Source organism: Lissotriton helveticus, chromosome 4_1 (genome assembly GCF_964261635.1).
Source record: "Lissotriton helveticus chromosome 4_1, aLisHel1.1, whole genome shotgun sequence".
Taxonomy (NCBI): Eukaryota; Metazoa; Chordata; class Amphibia; order Caudata; family Salamandridae; genus Lissotriton; species Lissotriton helveticus.
This window is the reverse complement of record NC_136063.1, coordinates 964129696-964147462: the sequence shown is the minus strand read 5'-3', so window position 1 is coordinate 964147462 and position 17767 is coordinate 964129696. Positions and strand designations below refer to the sequence as shown.

The following is a 17767-nucleotide window of genomic DNA, read 5'->3' as shown; positions in this document are numbered from 1 at the left end:
GGTATCTACTTGTGTTTGCTTTGTTTGCCCTTAGTTGGCAGGGTATACCCGGACGTGGGTGCCTTGCTCACTTTGCCACTGGATTCAAGCTAGCCTGGCTGATGAGGGCTGTTAGCCCGAAACTGGTCCCAGGATGCTTGTTTAAGGTCCAGGGAAGACATGGCTTTGCAGTTCGGGCTGGACTGTTCCCATGAGGCGCAGGGTCAAGACTGATTTGCATGTAGCTGTGTCTGAACTGGGGTGGAAAAGTGAGCTACAGAACGATGATGGATTCAACCCAGATCTGTGACTGGGGGTGAGTGTCTGAAAAGTTTCAGCACTCCGTCCATCATCTCCTGGTGTTTGCTTGGTACGTCCTTGTCCCCAAATTAATTAGATCAACAACAACAAAGTGGACGGACCCTAAATAGGAATCCAGATACAAGGATGACTCCATGCCATGCACAGGAATGGAGAAAAAAAACTGTAGGTTTTGAAGAAAAACCCTCACACCTAGTTGGTGGCATGCTTCATCATTGGGTTCCAACCCAGCTGTGCTACGACGCCCGAGTTACAGCGGAGCGGGTTGTATTTTTTTGTGTGAGGGGCGATTTTAGTGCAGTTTAAAAGTACCTCTAGGATCCTCAATCACTGCTTTATTCCTGAGGTTTTAGGGCACGATTTAAAGCAGAAAGGGGATCTCGCGAAAATACAGTTGGTCTTCATTATCCCCATAGAAAGGCCAACATGTTTCAGCCTCAACAGAGGTACTGAGGCTTTCTTCAGGACCAAGACAAGTGAAGTGCGTCAAAGATTGGGTGACCACGTGAAATTATCAGCACACATGCTAAGGTGTGCTCTGAGTGCGGGGTTGTCGCCGTACTTACAGTTACCACCGTTGGGTATAAAATAAAAGCTACGAAGATTAGGCAGCTAATTATGATCCAGGAGGGGGCAAACTCCTGTAGCCACACATTCATCAAGGAAGTCCGTCCGCCATCGATACCTATTACGGTCCTTCACGGGATACCAACTGTTTTTTTCTCCATTCCTGTGCATGGCATGGACTCATCCTTGTATCTGGATTCCTATATCGGGTCCGTCCACTTTGTTGTTGACATAATTTCTGTTACGCATTGATAAGGTGAATTGTTTGATGTGGAAATGAACCCACTCAAAGGGCTAGATAGCTTCCTCTGCTTCGTTATGCAGATGATGCTATACTCATTTCTCACACATCTAATGGCTTAGAGTGCCTTAGTTCTAGGTACCTTTAATGTATGGACTGCTGTGGAGTAGCTACTAGCTTCGGGCAAACAAAAAAAAGAATTAAAAGTTGATGGCCATTAGGAAACCCCAGCAAGCCTATTTTTGTCAATAGACAATAGACATTGTCTTGAGGGTGGACCCTTTTCCGTATAACGGAGTGATTTGTGATGGCAAATTATGCTGGTAGTCTTTATCTGATGTTAATATAGATGCCTGAGAAAATGAATGGTAGGATTGATAGCTATGCGAGAAGCAGAGGAGTATTCATATCCGTTTCATTATAAAGGTGTAGAACACGGACAAAATTTCTATACAGGGGCGACCTCATCTTGTACCATGACTGAATTATTGTGCAAAAGCTGCCCAATGTCCAGGCTGTGCTCATATTATCGGGTATCCCAAGAAAACTATTAGTGATGGACAAACATGAAATTTCCAATATGTACTGGTACTGCAACAAGTGGGAGCCTACTTATTTTTATGTTTTATAATAAAGCAAGCAAGGGTTTGAAAGGAGACTAAGAGGGAGAGAAAATAGTCCTACATCCACTGCAATGCAAGGACTCATTTCTGTGGTGGAAAGATACATCATCCAGTTAAAATTCGGAGATATCGAAATGGTCCTTGGATGGGACAAATGTAAGAGTATGAAAGTCAATTCCGCAGATAACTCCTCTAAAACTCTTTTTAAAATTAGTGAAAGACATTTCCAAAACTCCCGCATTATCTAGCACGATTCCCCAGTCAAGAACTTTGCAATGGGATATCAGACTTTTTCCATGATAACATTTTAGATATATACTCTACATTTAGCCCTAGCCCGGATTTTCCGGTCCTAGATACCGGGGCAATTAAGGGTGATGCATTCATATCTTTTCAAGCCATCCCCATTGATACTTCATTCCAAAAATTGCTCGCCTGCTTATCAGGCTCTCCTAAGGATCCTTGCCCAGCACAACTATTTAGCTCGCTAGCTCCCCTTATTATTTCGCCTTTGAACTTGATTTAGAACACCTCCCTGCAAACTGTTATTTTCCCTTCAACCTTGAAACAGGCCATGTTAATTCCTATTCTGAAAAAACCCGACGCTGACTCGTCTGTTTTTAAAAATTACCGTCCTCTCTCTCTCCTACCTAAACCAGCCAAGGTCCTGGAAAAAGTTGTTCAGGATCAACTATCTAGTTTTCTTGAGTCCAGTCAACTCCTCCACGACTTGCAGTCCGGATTTAGATCTGGTTATAGTACCGAGATGGCTCTTCTGGAGGTTTCGGAGACCATTCGGAAATGCGTGGATGCTGGCGATGCTAGTACTCCTCGACCTGTCCGCGGCATTCGACACAGTTTCTCATCCTATTTTGCTTGAGAGACTGTATAGTCTTGGGATTCAGGGCACCCCTCTGTCCTGGATTAGATCTTTCCTTAGTGACCACACTCAACAGGTCCCCTTTCAGCCATTTGTGTCATAGGAGAGACCACTCAGTTGTGGAGTCCCGCAGGACTCTGCAATGAACCCACTATTTATTAATGTCTATCTCTCTCCCGTGGAGTCAGAGGGATCTCCTATGCTGACGACACACAACTGGTGTTTGCATTTAAGGATCACTCTGATATTGCCTTTGCGAACTTCAGACATTGCCTGTGTAACATCTTCACCTGGATCACATCAAACACTTTTAGGCTCAACTCGGATAAAACTGAGGTGCTGTGTTTTTTTAATCAAAAAGACCCCCCTCAGCCACTACTATGGAGGCCATCTGAGTTTAATCCCTCTCCAGTTCCGGTGGACTCAGCCAGGAATCTTGGAATCCGATTCAACAATAAATTGTCCTGTAACTCTCCAATCAACTTGGTTTCCTCTACGTGCTTTGGTAAACTACACATGATTCGCAAAATTTTCCCTTTTCTCCCCTTGGAATCTCGCCGGATCATTATTCATGCTCTTATTATCTCACACCTAGACTATGCTAACAGTCCGTATGCTGGGGCACCACCCTACCTGATTAAACGGCTGAACAATCGTTCAGAATGCGGCGGCAAGACTGATTTATAACATTCCATATCGCCATTCGATTTCACCTCACTTAAAGAAGCTTCACTGGCTTCCAGTGATAAGACGCATTCAGTTTAAACCACTGGTCTTGGCATTCAGAGTTATGCAGGGTCAGGGTCCAGTTTATCTCAGAGCTCGACTTAAGCATGTTCAGTCCTACCTTTCACTCAGATCAGACCACCTTCGCCTCTTGATGACTGCCCGGTTTCGTTGCTCCAGAATGGGGGGCTGGGCAATTGCAGTATTTACTGCCAAAACTTTGAAAAGCTTACCGCTGCCCCTGCGTATGACAGAATCTGAATCCATCTTCCAACACAATCTAAAGACCTGGCTGTTCACCAACTCTTAGCCACATAGTGATACAAACAACTGCCGACTGTCCTAGCGCCAGACACCTCCGCTGGGGGTAGCTGAGCGCTCTATAAGTTTCAAAAATAAATAAAATGGAGGAAAGCCATGAAATGAGGTACAGGGAACTAATGTGGACAAGAATCAATCTGGTTGTGCTTGTAACCAGGCACTTGCTGCAGGTCACAATCGAAGAGCCAGATCTTGAGGCCCTTCCTGAAGTCGGTCAGCGAGGGCGCGAAGGTTGAGGGGGTGTTCCAAACGTTTGGCAGCAAGGTGGGAGGAGGAGCGTTCTCCGGTGCAGCAGTGGCGTATGCAAGGGGTCTGTGCCAGGGCGACGTGGGCGGAGCCATCGAATCATGAACAAGGGGCAGGCCCAAAGCCCACTGAGAGTTTATATTGGATGCAATAGGCCTGTCAACAAACAGATAAAGCTGCATGTAGGAAAGACCTAAAAACACCACAGAATACACAATACATGAAAAATGCAACATGCTAATTATTGCTGAAGACTTAGCCTTGCATGAGTCATGGATGGCTACACAACATATATATTTATTCAGTTTACTCACAGTTCAAGTTCAGTTATGTTTATAAAAGAAAACAGAGAAACCCCTGAATTACCCATGTATGGATACCTCCTCAAAGCACAGCCTGCATACTTGCCATGCAAAATGTTAACTCGCACATCAAACGAACTGATAATGGCATCGCTCTTGATATACCAGATTTAATAAATGACACATATGATCTAACTAGTGACTTGACATTATCTTACTATTAACATTATGGATGACATGATTATATATAGTATGATAATTATGTATTTATATATGTATTTATATTTAAAGATGTGATCGGATGTCCTCTTACTTTTTTTCCCCCAATCGGTTTATTATATTTTCGACAAAAGTGAACAGAATCCATGTACAGAGTACAGAAATAAACCTTTGCCACCAGTACGCCTTATAGATCCTGATAAACACATCTCACTGCCCAATATATTTACTAACAGTTACTGCATATTAACTTTCCGAGCAGGCCAATTTGTCAGTCAGTGGTCATAAGGTGACAGAGGAATATATGAAAGAAGAAAGGCAAAGAAGAAAAGAAAGCGAAGAAAAGAGAGTAGCTGACCCTACTCGCCCAGCTTCCTGAGCGCATGTCTATTTGGAGAGAGGAGACTAGCCAATGCCTTGCTACTTGCCATTAGCAGCCACCTCATATATATTGGCATTCCTCCGGCTCAGCCCATTGAAGACAGCTGCACAACGCCGCACCACTAACTTATTCTGTAGTATCCTCAGCCGAAGTGCGCAAGCGCATATGACTTCGGGATGGTTCCCAAATATCTCTGGGGCGGGAGGAGGTCAGCTTCAAATCCCAGTAAGTCGCCAATGACTTTGGGAGTACGAAGCGTCCCTCAGCCAATCCTCCAGCCGAGGCCATGGTCTGCAACCCCTGCACATCGCCACTTTCCGCTTTCCCGGAAGCAGTGCAACCAGCTTGCGAAGCTACAAGGGGACCTCCATTATATATTACAGCAGGGCGATGAATGGTGTGTGTGATCTAATCTGAGCCCTGTCATCTCATCTATAGCATCCATAACTGCATCCCTTATCACCGAGTGTCAGGTCAGTCCAATGCCAAATGCAGAAAATTTGAGCAGGAGGCTGAGCATCTGATGCATTGTGCCTTCTCCAGGAGCTCCCTTCTACACAGCCACTTTTGTGTTCGGTAGAGCCTATGCAAACATTTTAACTGAATCAGCCGCAGCCTGTAATTGGGGCAAACGTGCTCTCGACTGCGCACAACGACACATTTGTGGGATGGGTACCCCCAATAGAGTCTCCTATTCCGAATGGGCAGAGGGGGCTCGAACAGGGATAGTACATGGCATGTCAGAGTACAATCTGGTCATCAGCTTGGCCGGGGATGGATTCCCAAGAAGCCTTACCAGTGCAGGCAGTATGGGGGGCGTTGCAGGGAAGGAAGCATAAGAGGTAGGCATGGCCGCCTGAAACTGATAGTAGGTAAATCGATCAAGCAGGTTTGTGTCCCCTAATGAGCCGCAAGATCATGCTCCAGAGCCGTATGTGTCATAAACTGTGTAGGGTACAGCCAGTATAACGCAAACTGTGCCTGCGTGCAGTGATAGTATAAATCCTGAAGACCTTTTACTTAATGTTATAAATATTGTAGTGGACATCAGCATTCCATTTGGTGTGCGAGTTAAGCTTTGAATGGCATGGATATGAAGTATGGTGTGCAGAGCTAGCGAAAACTGAGGCATTTCAGAGGCTTTTGTTTTTACTATGTAACCTTTAACCATTTAAAGTAAATTTCAGAGGTTTTCTTTAAACATACATTAAGGTAAAATCACTAAAGTGAAGAATGGTAAAGTGTTTTACTGGTGGTTGTCTAGTATGTGTGGTGGAAATTATAATGCCTCTGTATCCTGTTGGTGCTGCCTCCCCCTCCCTCCACTATGATTTCAATGGCCTTCAGCTGTGTGCAGTGAGGTTACATGGAGGGCCTGGCCCCAGGCCAGACCCGGCGCTACTCGCCTCATGGCTAACTGCTGCAAGTAGCCTTTGGTCATGTGCAACGGTAGTCTGCCACAAGCAACCAACCTTTCATGCAACCAATCGCCAGCAGCACATGCAGACTGCAAATGTAATCCAGTTCTGGCATCTCAACCTTCATGGAAACTTGTCAAATGGTAACAAGGTTATCAGTAAATCATATATATTTTAACCACCACTCACTTTAACTGTAATAGTCCTTTGTCAGTCTGCATTAACCATGCAAATTCCAGACACTTTTAGTGCAGATATGTCAAGGTTGCCCAAGATACAAGCAAATGAACAATAACCCCAAACGCCTTTAAACTACGCCACCCTTTACGGAGCAGAATGAAATTCCACATATCAGAAGTTAAACATGTCAAGTTTCATGAAATGTTACCAAATGTATCACCTACTCAGATTCGTGGAGCGCCCTTTTGCTTTGCTGCTGTAATCGAAACTAGAAACAACTGCACGAGGCTTAGGTTGGTAACAGCACGCAAAACCTCAAAGATTCATTAAACTGCACCAAAGTTATCAGAAAATTAAAATATTTAAGACCTGTATTGTGCCCACAACTGATTGATTTACATTAAACGTAAAACACCATGAGTAAGCTAAATATGTTAAATGTCCTGCAGATCCAAGAAACTTTTAGATCAATTATTTTTTTTACCTCCCCTCTGAATTTGTCTGCCTCAAAATGCAACGAGACCAGAGATACTTGCACTGGGACTACCTTTCTAAAAGGCTGTCAATTTTCAAGCCTGTTCATCAACACAATACCAAAGCTATTTACACAAAAACATTTTTGCACCCCGCTATACCCACAGAAGACTAAACACAGTAAATGTTTGCCATATTTCCAATGAATTTGTTAATAGATGCCAAGGCTAATAGAAAATGAACACTTTTTGACCCATCTTTTTCAACTGTACCTCCACTGACAAATCCTCACAAATATAAAAGTAAAAAGCATAAGCCAAGCATGCTAATCGCCTGCCAATGCAGTGAAATTCATCAAATGTCACTAAATGTACAGGAAAACTTGAAGTTTTCCTGCAAATCCCCATAAAGAGGAGCCCAAGGAAAGGCTGGTTACTCCCCTCCATTGTTTGCCCCAACAATGGAGGTGATAGCAGTCAAATTTATGAATAATTGTGAAAGGACGATGAGTAAGGTTAAGTTGAATGAAGCACATTCTCACAATGTACGTAAACAACGTTATGGTGTAATTCATAAATCCAGTGTGCTCTATACAAGCACTAATAGAGGAACTGGATACATATGATGGTATATCAGGATTTAATATCAACGTGGCCAAGCCCAAAATACTGAATATATCTATCAACCTAAAAGGAATTAACAGCTTGGCTCAAAACTAAATTACTATTTTAATGAGTGATGAAATTGCCAATACCCAGGCATCCAAATTGCTGACTCAACTAACCAGATAATACAGATAAACGACACTTAATTATTACAACCAGTGAGCCACGACCTGCAGAACTGGCATCCTTTTTTTGTGTGATTTGTTTTTAATGGTGTGGGAAGATTGCAGCAATTAAGGTGGTGTCCCTGCAATGAATTCTTTAGTATTTCAAACGCTTCCACTCCCATCTTATAAGGTAGTTTTGAAAAAACTCCAGGGAGGAGCAGAAGTATTTGTATGAGCGGAGGAAGCCGCAAAACTAGCCAGATGAATGGAGATCACCCAAAGATGGAGGATAGGGCTTCCTAACATAATGCACTACTTTCAGCCGACACAGCTTGCATTTGGGGACAAGAAGAATCAAAGAAACATAAGTGGTTGTTGAATGAGGCAGTCACAGGGGGAAGCATCAAGAGAATTCCATGGCTTGGGAAAAAACAGCCAACCTGGGGCCTCTACTAATCGCCAGTGACCATGATCATTATTTTAGTGTGACAGTTTCAAAACAGATGGGGCTCACTATGTTCCCCGGCCCACTTACCCTGATCCTCAATAACCAGATTTGACTCCAGCAGCTGTTAAAGAATGTGCGATGTATAGAGGGAGTAGGGTTGTTAAAGGATAGGGAATGTGTCTAAGGAGCCAGGACTGCAATCATTCAAACATCTCACGCAAACCTTCATCCTCCCAGAAAAGAGAGATATTGTTACCAGGAAGTCTAACACTGGGTGATGCAAGTCTTCACCAGGTCATATGCAAGTTGAGTCCTGGCTCCCTTCAAGAGATGGACATTCCTAAAAGGAGGTTAAGAAGCTTGTCTCAGATTTACATAAAGTCCTTAAGCAAAAGAACGGAAGAACGCTCACCGAGATAGAGCTAATGGGAGCCAGAGTCAGGGTGAGCACCTATGGACAAGAAAGGGAAAGAAATCTATTACAAAACATGAGGGCTAGAACAAAGTTTTCAGGACAATCTCTTCCAACCACTGGGATCAGACCCGATGTCAAGTGTGAAGATTCACTATTTCCTGATTCCCTTTGGGCCTGCAGTGAAGTAAGCTGGGGATCCTACCCATATGGTGTGGGTTTGATGCAAGCTCACCATTGTAAATCTGACAAGTCACGCAGAAACTTCTCAACCCACGTGTCCTTATTGGTTCTTTCCTCCTGGACAACTGGCCTGGGGTAACCCAGGGACTGTGGGAATATTTCAATACTTTGAGCTGTCCTCAAGGAGGTCCTTACAATCAACTGGAAATTGTGCACTTCTTCTGGTAAATCAGGTCACAAAGTCCAGCTCTTCAACAGGCAAGCCCGTAATTCTCTTCCCAGGCCAAAGCAGTTTAGAGATATAGATGTTTAGTAAAGTTAAAAAAACGACTTTTCTGCAACTAGTACAAGGATGTACTGGGTCATAAAATGTCACGTTTTATAGGTGAGTGGCTAAAGTTTACATCAGTGTTTTATACAGCGGGCTTAAGCAGACCAAAACACCTAAAAAGCTAGAGTATTAAATTATAACCAAAGCATATGTGGTGCCAAACCAAAGATCGACATGCAGGCGTTGTAGGTAGGTGGCGGACTATATAGAGCACCAAAATGAGGTACACTGTGCAAAGAGTCCAGGCAACCCTTACTGGTTTACAGGGGTAATAATAATAATAATAATAATAATAATAATAATAATAATAATAATCCCAAATTCTCTCCTTTGTAGAGGAGTTGGTGAGCAGTTTTGGATTATTCGAGGATAGTGTTAAGCATTAATTGCCCACACAGAGTAAGTGAGACACATACTCAATAAAGGAATCCAGCACCAATTTATAAAAATAACACAGATTTTTATATGAACTTAGACACCAAGATCATCGCAATTGGGCAAGTCCTTTTCAAGATAGTGATTTTTCAAGAACTAGCTTGAAAAATCCTATGCTAGCCTATGGAGAAAAATATATACTGCATATGGCCTTCGGGTTACTGTCCGCGCAATATAAATTTTATTCAATCAATCAATGGCCACTTGCCACTGACTTCCAGGACTGTTCTTCTGGACTTAAAGTAAGTATAGGGCAAGGTCCAAGACAGCACCAGAAGGTCACCTTGGTCGGGGAACAGGGCAGCAGGGCCACTCTCTGAGCTGGCCTGGTGGATCCTGACGTCCCTCAATAGTAGGTCTTGCTTTGTGCAGTTGGAGTCCGGACTGAACCACCAACAATCCTTGGTTGTTGCAACTGCTCCAGTATCCAGGGTGTTGGTGCTGGGTGGCTCCTGGAGGTCCTGGTGTCTCCCAACTTGGCAAGGAGATGGGTCGGACCTTCTGGAGCACCAAGACCTTTATCCTTTCATGCTACTCCTTCAGAATGCCTGATTGCTAGCAACACGGTGGACCAGCAGATGCTTTGTGGCACCTGCAGGGGAGCAGCTCATCTACTCTAAGGGGAGATCTTTTCCAGTTGTTGAGATGCTGAGCACTCCTCCAAGGGTTTTTTGGGAGGGTTCTCAGCTCTTGGTGAAGTGGTCCCAGAGATGGTCAAATTGCAAGCAGCCTGCAGGGTTTTGCGCCAACCTTTGGTGCACATCTTCAGTTCTCTCTCTCTCTCTCTCTCTCTTCAGTCCTTTCTTCCTCAGTTTCCAGCAGTAATCTGATTTTATGGTTCCAGGGGGCCCCCTAAGTACTCAATTTAGGGGTGTTAAGGGGAGTGAAGGGTAGTTGCCAATGGGCTACTTACCCTGGGGTCACTACACCCCCCTAGATAACCACTTCCTGTGGGTAGTGGGCATCACCCTGTCCCTGAGTTCCTAACTCCACCGTACACAAGATGGTGGAATTCCCTCATGTTCACTCCAGGCTGCCCACCTTGTGCAGGTGACTAGCCTGGAGAGGCAACACGCCTCCTTGCACAGCGCTTGCCTGGTGCCAAATGGGTCTCAGGGGGGGGGGGGGGTGGGGGAGGGGGGGGGGGGGGGGGGAGCGTCTTCCAAGTCTGAGGGAAGCCAGGCTTGCACATCTCTTGTGGTGTGCTCTTTGAAGCTCCCTTTCTAGACATGCTAATATTTCAGCTGTCCTGCTGTCAGCCGGCACACTTGAGTACTAGCAGGGTTCAGGGGGTACCTCTAAGACACCCTCAATGTGCATGTATTAATAAATCTATCACTGGAATCAGTGTGGATTTATTAATATGAGGTGTTTGATACCAAAATACCATAGGTTTCAGTGATGCCATTATGTAGCTGGGAATCTCGTTTTGACCAGTGTCCAGTACATACCTTAAGATGGCTTCCCTGCTCACTTGTAATATCCAGTAATGGAACTAGACATTAAAGGGGCATATCTGATTGATCTGCTCATTCAGATATGTTCTCACTTGTGCTATAATGCACCCTGCCTTAGGACTTCAAAGCCTGCTGTAGGGGTTACTTACATGTAGCCCATGCAGTGTCTTTGGCATCACACACAGGAGTGTGCCATGTCATGTTTTCAAATATAGTTTGCACCAGGTCACGCAGCCTGCAACGGCAGTCTGCGTAGAATTTGTGTATGGGCCCCTTAGGGTGGCATAAGATATGCTGCAGCCCTTAGGGACCCTCTTTGGTACTCATGCCCTAGATACCAGGGGGTACAATTTACCAGGGACTTACAGGGGTACCAAAGTCCTTTGATAATTGTGTACAGTTAAACATCACCTTGTTTTAAGTACAGAGCACTGGCCCTAAGGTCTGATTAGCAGGCCTCCGTGTACTGTCAGAGTAAAAAAACAGCACCCAGTACCTAAAAAGGAAAAAAAGGAGGCAAAATGTGGGAGGAGCGGGGGACAACTGCAACAAAAACCCAGTTTCCTAGTCTTGCACATGGAGCCCCATGAAAGAACAAAAGGATGCTGTGGTACACTAGACGGTAGGGAGCTTCTCACCATTACAAAAGTACATCCAACTCCCAACAAACATACCACGTTACTGGGTCTTGACAAAGAAAGCTAATAAGAGTGTAAAAGATCACAGGAAAGGATACAAGTATGCAGGAAGATTCTGAAGCACTAAAAGCCAATAATGCATTATAGTTCTGGGAAAACTTCTCCTACCTGAAGTCATAAAAGTCTGCGAACTCAAGGGCTGCGTCTCCCTCTGTGAAAAGCTTGCAGTGGCTCTTGTCGTTCATGTGAGCCTGGACAGACTCAGTAGAGTAAAACGACTTCCCCTTCTCGTTGCACCAAAGACAGACTTTCCCAACACCAACCTTTTCCCCTAAAATCAAAAAGGTATATTAAATAAATATGTTCAAGTTCAAGTTTATTTGTTTGATTAATTAAAATCTTACAAAAAAGTACACTTTAAAATATCTTCAACAATAAAAAAAGTTTAAGAGCATCAAGCAAATAATTTTACTAGTCTTCTAAAAAGCGGAACTCTAAATAAAATTTGCCTTAAGGCCTTTTGCAATCACAGATAAAAATTTTACAAAAGCGGAATTCATTAATAGATCGTTCGAGCTTAGGCACGCCATTAGTGCTTGTCTACAAGTTCTTATTAAATAAATATGAAGAAATGTGGTTTTGGGGAATTGATCAGAGATTTTGTGCACATATGTTTAGCCTAGATCTTGACCCAAGTCTATAACGTTCTTCAATATTAGTGCTAACATGTGATTGATAAACATATTTTAAGACCTTAAAGAAAAGGAAAAAAACAAAAACATTACTTACCTGTAACAATAGTTCTCTGGTGAGGTAACCTCAATAGATGTATATCCCTAGAATTATTGTGTGCCACCAGGGTGAACCCTAGTACACCAACATATATATATATATTGTTTAATCACAACACATTTTTTCAATCTTCTAATTTTGTGCTTTAAATCTTTATACTAACTATTAGGAGATGTTCAGCATTCTTTACAAACTACAAAACAATCTGAACACCAATGCTGAATTACATTATAAATGCCATAGAGAGTATGTTTCAAACATAACCAATAGGGAACATAGTATGAAATACTATGACCTCAGTAAAAAAGGTCGAGGGGAAGGGAAAGAGAAGTTTTAAAAGTAGACCATTGCACTATACTAATGCTTTATAAAACAAAACCAACAGCACTGCTGTCAACATCGCACATTCACAAGCCATAGCAGGAAGTAATGCTTGTCTGATCACACCCCTTATGGTTACTGGAGAATGTAGGACCATCAGGGCAGTGTACCGTTACTCACATTCTTGTCTGCCCATGGTAAAGAGTTTAGGTGCTGCCTTGTGACACTGGAAGTTTTTTTTATGTTTTCCCACCATTCACAACTCAATCAATCAGATTGTAAAGCAAAGGAAGGCCTTTTTCCCCTCAAAAGGACAAATTCCTTTTTCAGGCGCTGCAGTTCTGGTCATTCCACCAATCTGATTAACTCAGGTCTGTATAAATGTGAAGCCTGAATCTGCCATCAATAAATCTAATCTTTTGGCCTGCATTTTCGTTATCCTCTCCCTCTTATTTGCACATCCTAGTTCTACAATCCTGTTTCTGTGGTGAATCGAGCCACATTCCGACCCTTGGTATGTAGGAACTTTGTTTAACAATGGACATAAAGTTCAAGTTGGATCCACCAAGGATTGACTCTTTTGGAAAATGTTGTACCAACTGATTTAAAATCCTAAGCGATTGGTTCGGCTATCCACTTCAAAGCTCTAATCTTTCTAGCACATGCCTTAATTTAGTTACTCCACCTTTGATCCAGTTAGGTAATGGTAGCCACCACACGTTTCAGACTTCTGACTCTTCCGAGAACTGGCCTAATTTTCTTTTTACAAACTCTCAATTCAAGCGACCCTCCTAGTATTCTGTCTTAATAATGTAGCCTGATGGAGTCCACTTTTTTTTTGCTGGGTGTAATAGGAGACCAGTCCAGTCCTTCACGACTGCTCTCAGGTCGCAGACAGCAGGTCCATTCCTCTTCTGTTCTTCCTCAGGGCCAGCATTTCTGTCTGAAGTGGGAGCCTGGAGGTGCCCCATTTATGCCTGGCACTACCTAGGGGGTGGGATGACTCCTTGACACACCCTAACCAAAGGGGTAATAGTTCCAAAGGCCAACCCTATCCACTTCTTTGGATACACTAAACTTGGGTTCTGCGGGCTGGGTGTGTGTACTATGGCAATCCTAGTGTCCTATCACAACTAACATTAAAATCCAGAGTGGGTTTATTGTGGTTGCAGTGGCTACCTCAGAGACAGACGTCTGCTTGGAGAAAACCAGAATTCTACAGCAACCAGCCAGTGGATACACAAGAATTTCCGTGGCATCCTGTTCCCTTTCTTTCAAGTGCACAAGTGTTATAATTAGCTCAGCACAGCTGTCAAGTAGGATTTGACACAGTGCTGTCAAAAAGAGGCCCATGCCCCACCCAGTTTATTTTGGGCAGGGAGGACTCCTCAGAGCTCAGCAATCGGGTCAACCTGTCAATCACAGGGACCTACTGTGTAACTCCTGGGAGGAATATAACCCCCACAGGCACACCCTATTAAAGCCAAGGACAGGCAGAGGGTAGCTGGGGAATACATTGAAATTAGCCTCCAGAAACTTCAGGAAGGGAAAGGCATCTGTCTAAAAGTTACTTTTCCTTAATATTTATTAAAAGTTTGACTTAAACCATCGAGTTTGATTTTTATTAACTATTAAAAATAGTAGTCTTAATTTTACGAACAAGCCCCTTATCCGAGATATGTTATTAGTATTTTCATCTATACTATAGTTTTCCACCTAGGACTGCTAGGCCTGCCACAGTGAAAATAGATTTTGGATGCTAGTCACTGTAAGGACACGTTAATATAATATTTCTTTATGACTTACTTTTAGATACCTAGCACTCTTCCTTTTGGGCTACATGGCCTACACAAGTGTGACTTATTATTATCTAAAAGCAAGCTTTTTACCAGGCAAAAGATGTTTATTTTATTTTGACAGGACGAACTGCAGTTTTTACACTGCTAGTCAGGCTACAATGGTATGTCTGTAGCCATGTTTGCACTGTTACTGAGTGAATGGCGCAATAGGTGCTGAAGTCCACTAATGGCATTTAACTTCCAGGCCCTGGGTACACTTTGTGTCACATACTAAGGACTTATAGGCAAGGTAAATAAACAAATTAGAAAAATTTCAATTTGACCATGTTTCAAAGGTGGGAGCATAGGCACTTTACTACTGGTTAGCAGGGGTAAAGGTCACAGAGTTCTAAAGCCAGCAAAAAACTTAGGGCCCAGTAAAAGTCAAAAACTCTGGAGTGACCACGCACAAAAAGAAGGCATTCCTGCAATCTTTCAGAGAAAATTAAGAACGAGGGCCAAACATAATTACTAAGGAACAACTGCTTCTTTCCGACACTACGGGTTCTAATGCTGTGACATGACACCACATGCATATGGAATTTCCAGCATCACCCTGATAGAGCAAGGATTTGCGTAAAAGCAACGTGATGGATGAATCCTCTCATTTAATCATAATAAGGCACTAAAATGTGTTTTTTATACTAATTTACACCAATTTCATATACAACGTAGAAGTAGGGGAAGCTTGCATATGTGTCTACCACCAAGTAATTGGTTGAGCCTAAAATGAGTGCTAAAAAAAAAAAAACGCAGGAAACAAATTGCGCATGCGCCAAAGGCATGATGTCATAACGCTTGGACGGAAAGCTTTGCTTCTGCGCACTAATGTCCAAAATGGCCGCCTCAGAACTCACATGCTAAGCATCTGCTTTGCTCAACACTAAACTGCGTTTATATTAAGTGCTAATGCATAAAGAATTATTTTAATTAAATGAGATTAGAGTAGACATAAGTGGTATACAGTGAAACCATTTTATTTGAATCTAACATCTAGTCTTTTTTACTTCTCTGTTAGTTCGTAATTGGGCCTAAACCGAAAGACGAGGCTGAAACCCACGAGGGTAACGTGCGCAGACTCAGACAAAAACCCTGAAGTCATGATCGCAAGCTTTGGAACATGGTTATGGTCGATCTTTTCTCATAAAGAAAGCGGACGGAACATCCTGAAGACTCGATGAACACATGTACAAATGAAATACAAGGTTTTATTTTCAATGAAGAAACGGGTGGGACTAAAGCTTGGAAAAACAAATGAAATGGGTGGGAATATAAGTCAATACTCTTTAGAAAAGTAATAAATTTGGTATGGTGTGACGATCATCTCCCTTGGTTTGTCCACTCAGAAAACACAATTTACACCAGTTTGAAACATTTAGGGGCGGAACATGCCACCAGAAGGCATAATTGGGATAGTTAGTGTAGGAGAGTAGGGTCTGCTATCCTATGGTCACCCCAAATTTTTGCTTTTTGCTTCACTGATTTTCGACTACTGAGGCTGTGGGCCTGCTAATCAGACCCCAGCCTGCTGTTCTCTCTCTAAATTATTAATACATGTGCTATAGGTACATACCACAATTGGAAATGGACTCCTTGTCAGCCCCTGTACCATGCACTATAGGTGCTCAGGGCATAGGTGCCACCAAGGCCTACCAGGGGCTGCAGCATATCTTTTGCCACCCCTGGCTGGTCCTTAAATTGACACAACTGGCTGATCACTCAGCTGGGGCAAGATGGTGTAATCACCCCTTGCTTAGGTATAGTATACCTATATCTAAACCTATATCTGGACACATATTAACCTGTGAGCCACTCCTATGGAAGGCCTCATCAATCCTGGAGGCAGAGTGCGTGGTTTAATGTGAGATGGAGCTCTAGCATGAGCTGAGCCTGTCTGCAGCCGTCGGGAACAAATCCCTAAGCTGTTTCAGGATAATGCCATACCATATACTATTAAGTGCATTATAATCCTCACGGTTATATAGCAACTTTGGTTTGGCTTTATCAAAACATGTCGTGTAAGGTGTCATACGATTTGGAATACTATCCCCTCGCCAGTTCTGGCGACGGGGATAGCATTCCACCCCTCTAGAGGGAGAAGACATGTTACTTTGCTGAAATGCGGTTAATTTTAAAAGAGCCTCACATCCACAAAATGGATGCTTCTGCCACAGACACAGGTCTGACCCCCTGCAGCTGACCGAAACTCAGCCAAGGGGGCCTGGACAAAGGGTTTCCTGTCGCAGGGTGGTGTTACACCCCCTCAGACAGGAGATAGTGGATTGTAGCAGGGAGGTTTGAAAGAAACCAGACAGTGCCTGGGGAGCACAAGGCTGCCCCTTGCATAATCCGGCCAAACGGGTTCTGGGGCACTCCAGCCCCGTCCCAGCGCGGCCAGGATCAAAGGAAGGGGGTGTATCCACCCACTTCCTGGGTCCCACCCATAGGAGGGGACCTAGCAGGTAATCCAGCCCCCCAGATTCGAATAAGAGTGGGAGCAGTGCCAATGCACTTCAGATTATCCTGATGAAACATAAGAAACGAAACTCTGGACCCTTCGACATCCTACTCAACGTAGAAGACTGAAGAATCTCCCTTGTGGTCAAGGAGTGACCACCCTGTGCAAACAGGCACCATCCAGCCTTCGACGTCTGCTTTGTTGCAGTTCCCGCCGGAACTCGAGCGACAGAGATCGACGAGATCAAGCTTGCCTGCCTTCCAACAGCCCGATCCACAGTCCCTGCAGAGCTGAGACCCGTGGAGGCGACCGGAAGCGTGGGGCACGCCATCTTGAATTGACCACGAGACGCTGACCGTGCAGCCCACGAGTGACCCTCGAAGCTGTGCACCGGGGTTTGAGAAGCCCCGACCCTGAGCCACTCTTGCACCGAAGTTCAGCCCTCCCCACTCGACGAGTGCTGCGTGGGGCCCTTCTGCTCCATTTGGCTCAACGCGTTGGTCCGGTCACTTGCCAGCCGGCTTGTGGCCCCTGTACCGACGAAACTTGAAATTCGACTTGCGATTCTGGTTGCTCCAGATTTGCACCAGCTCCCCTGAAAAGGAGCCCCCACTCTGACCCTCCTGGTTCGAGTGAGAAGCAATCTCCCGGTTTCGCGTGGATTGCTCTTACCAAGTGTTGTTTGCTCCAATCTTGAAGCCGACAGCGCCGGCGGTGAGAGCCTACGTGGGACAGATCGTGACCCGCTCCTGGACGTCGCAGATGCCCCAGAGCCCACGTGGCAGCGGAGAGAAGCTCCTCGA

The 17767-nt window shown here is 44.1% G+C and overlaps 1 protein-coding gene across 3 annotated transcripts in view; it reads right to left on the bottom strand.

The window, feature by feature from the left end:
- Positions 1-17767, bottom strand: part of ZNF622 (zinc finger protein 622) — an 85247-nt gene that overhangs the window by 22661 nt on the left and 44819 nt on the right. For all 3 annotated transcript variants that reach the window (XM_078687578.1, XM_078687580.1, XM_078687581.1), the window contains exon 4: positions 11724-11886. In XM_078687578.1, the coding sequence (XP_078543704.1) occupies positions 11724-11886 (163 nt within the window). The remainder of the gene's footprint in view (positions 1-11723; positions 11887-17767) is intronic.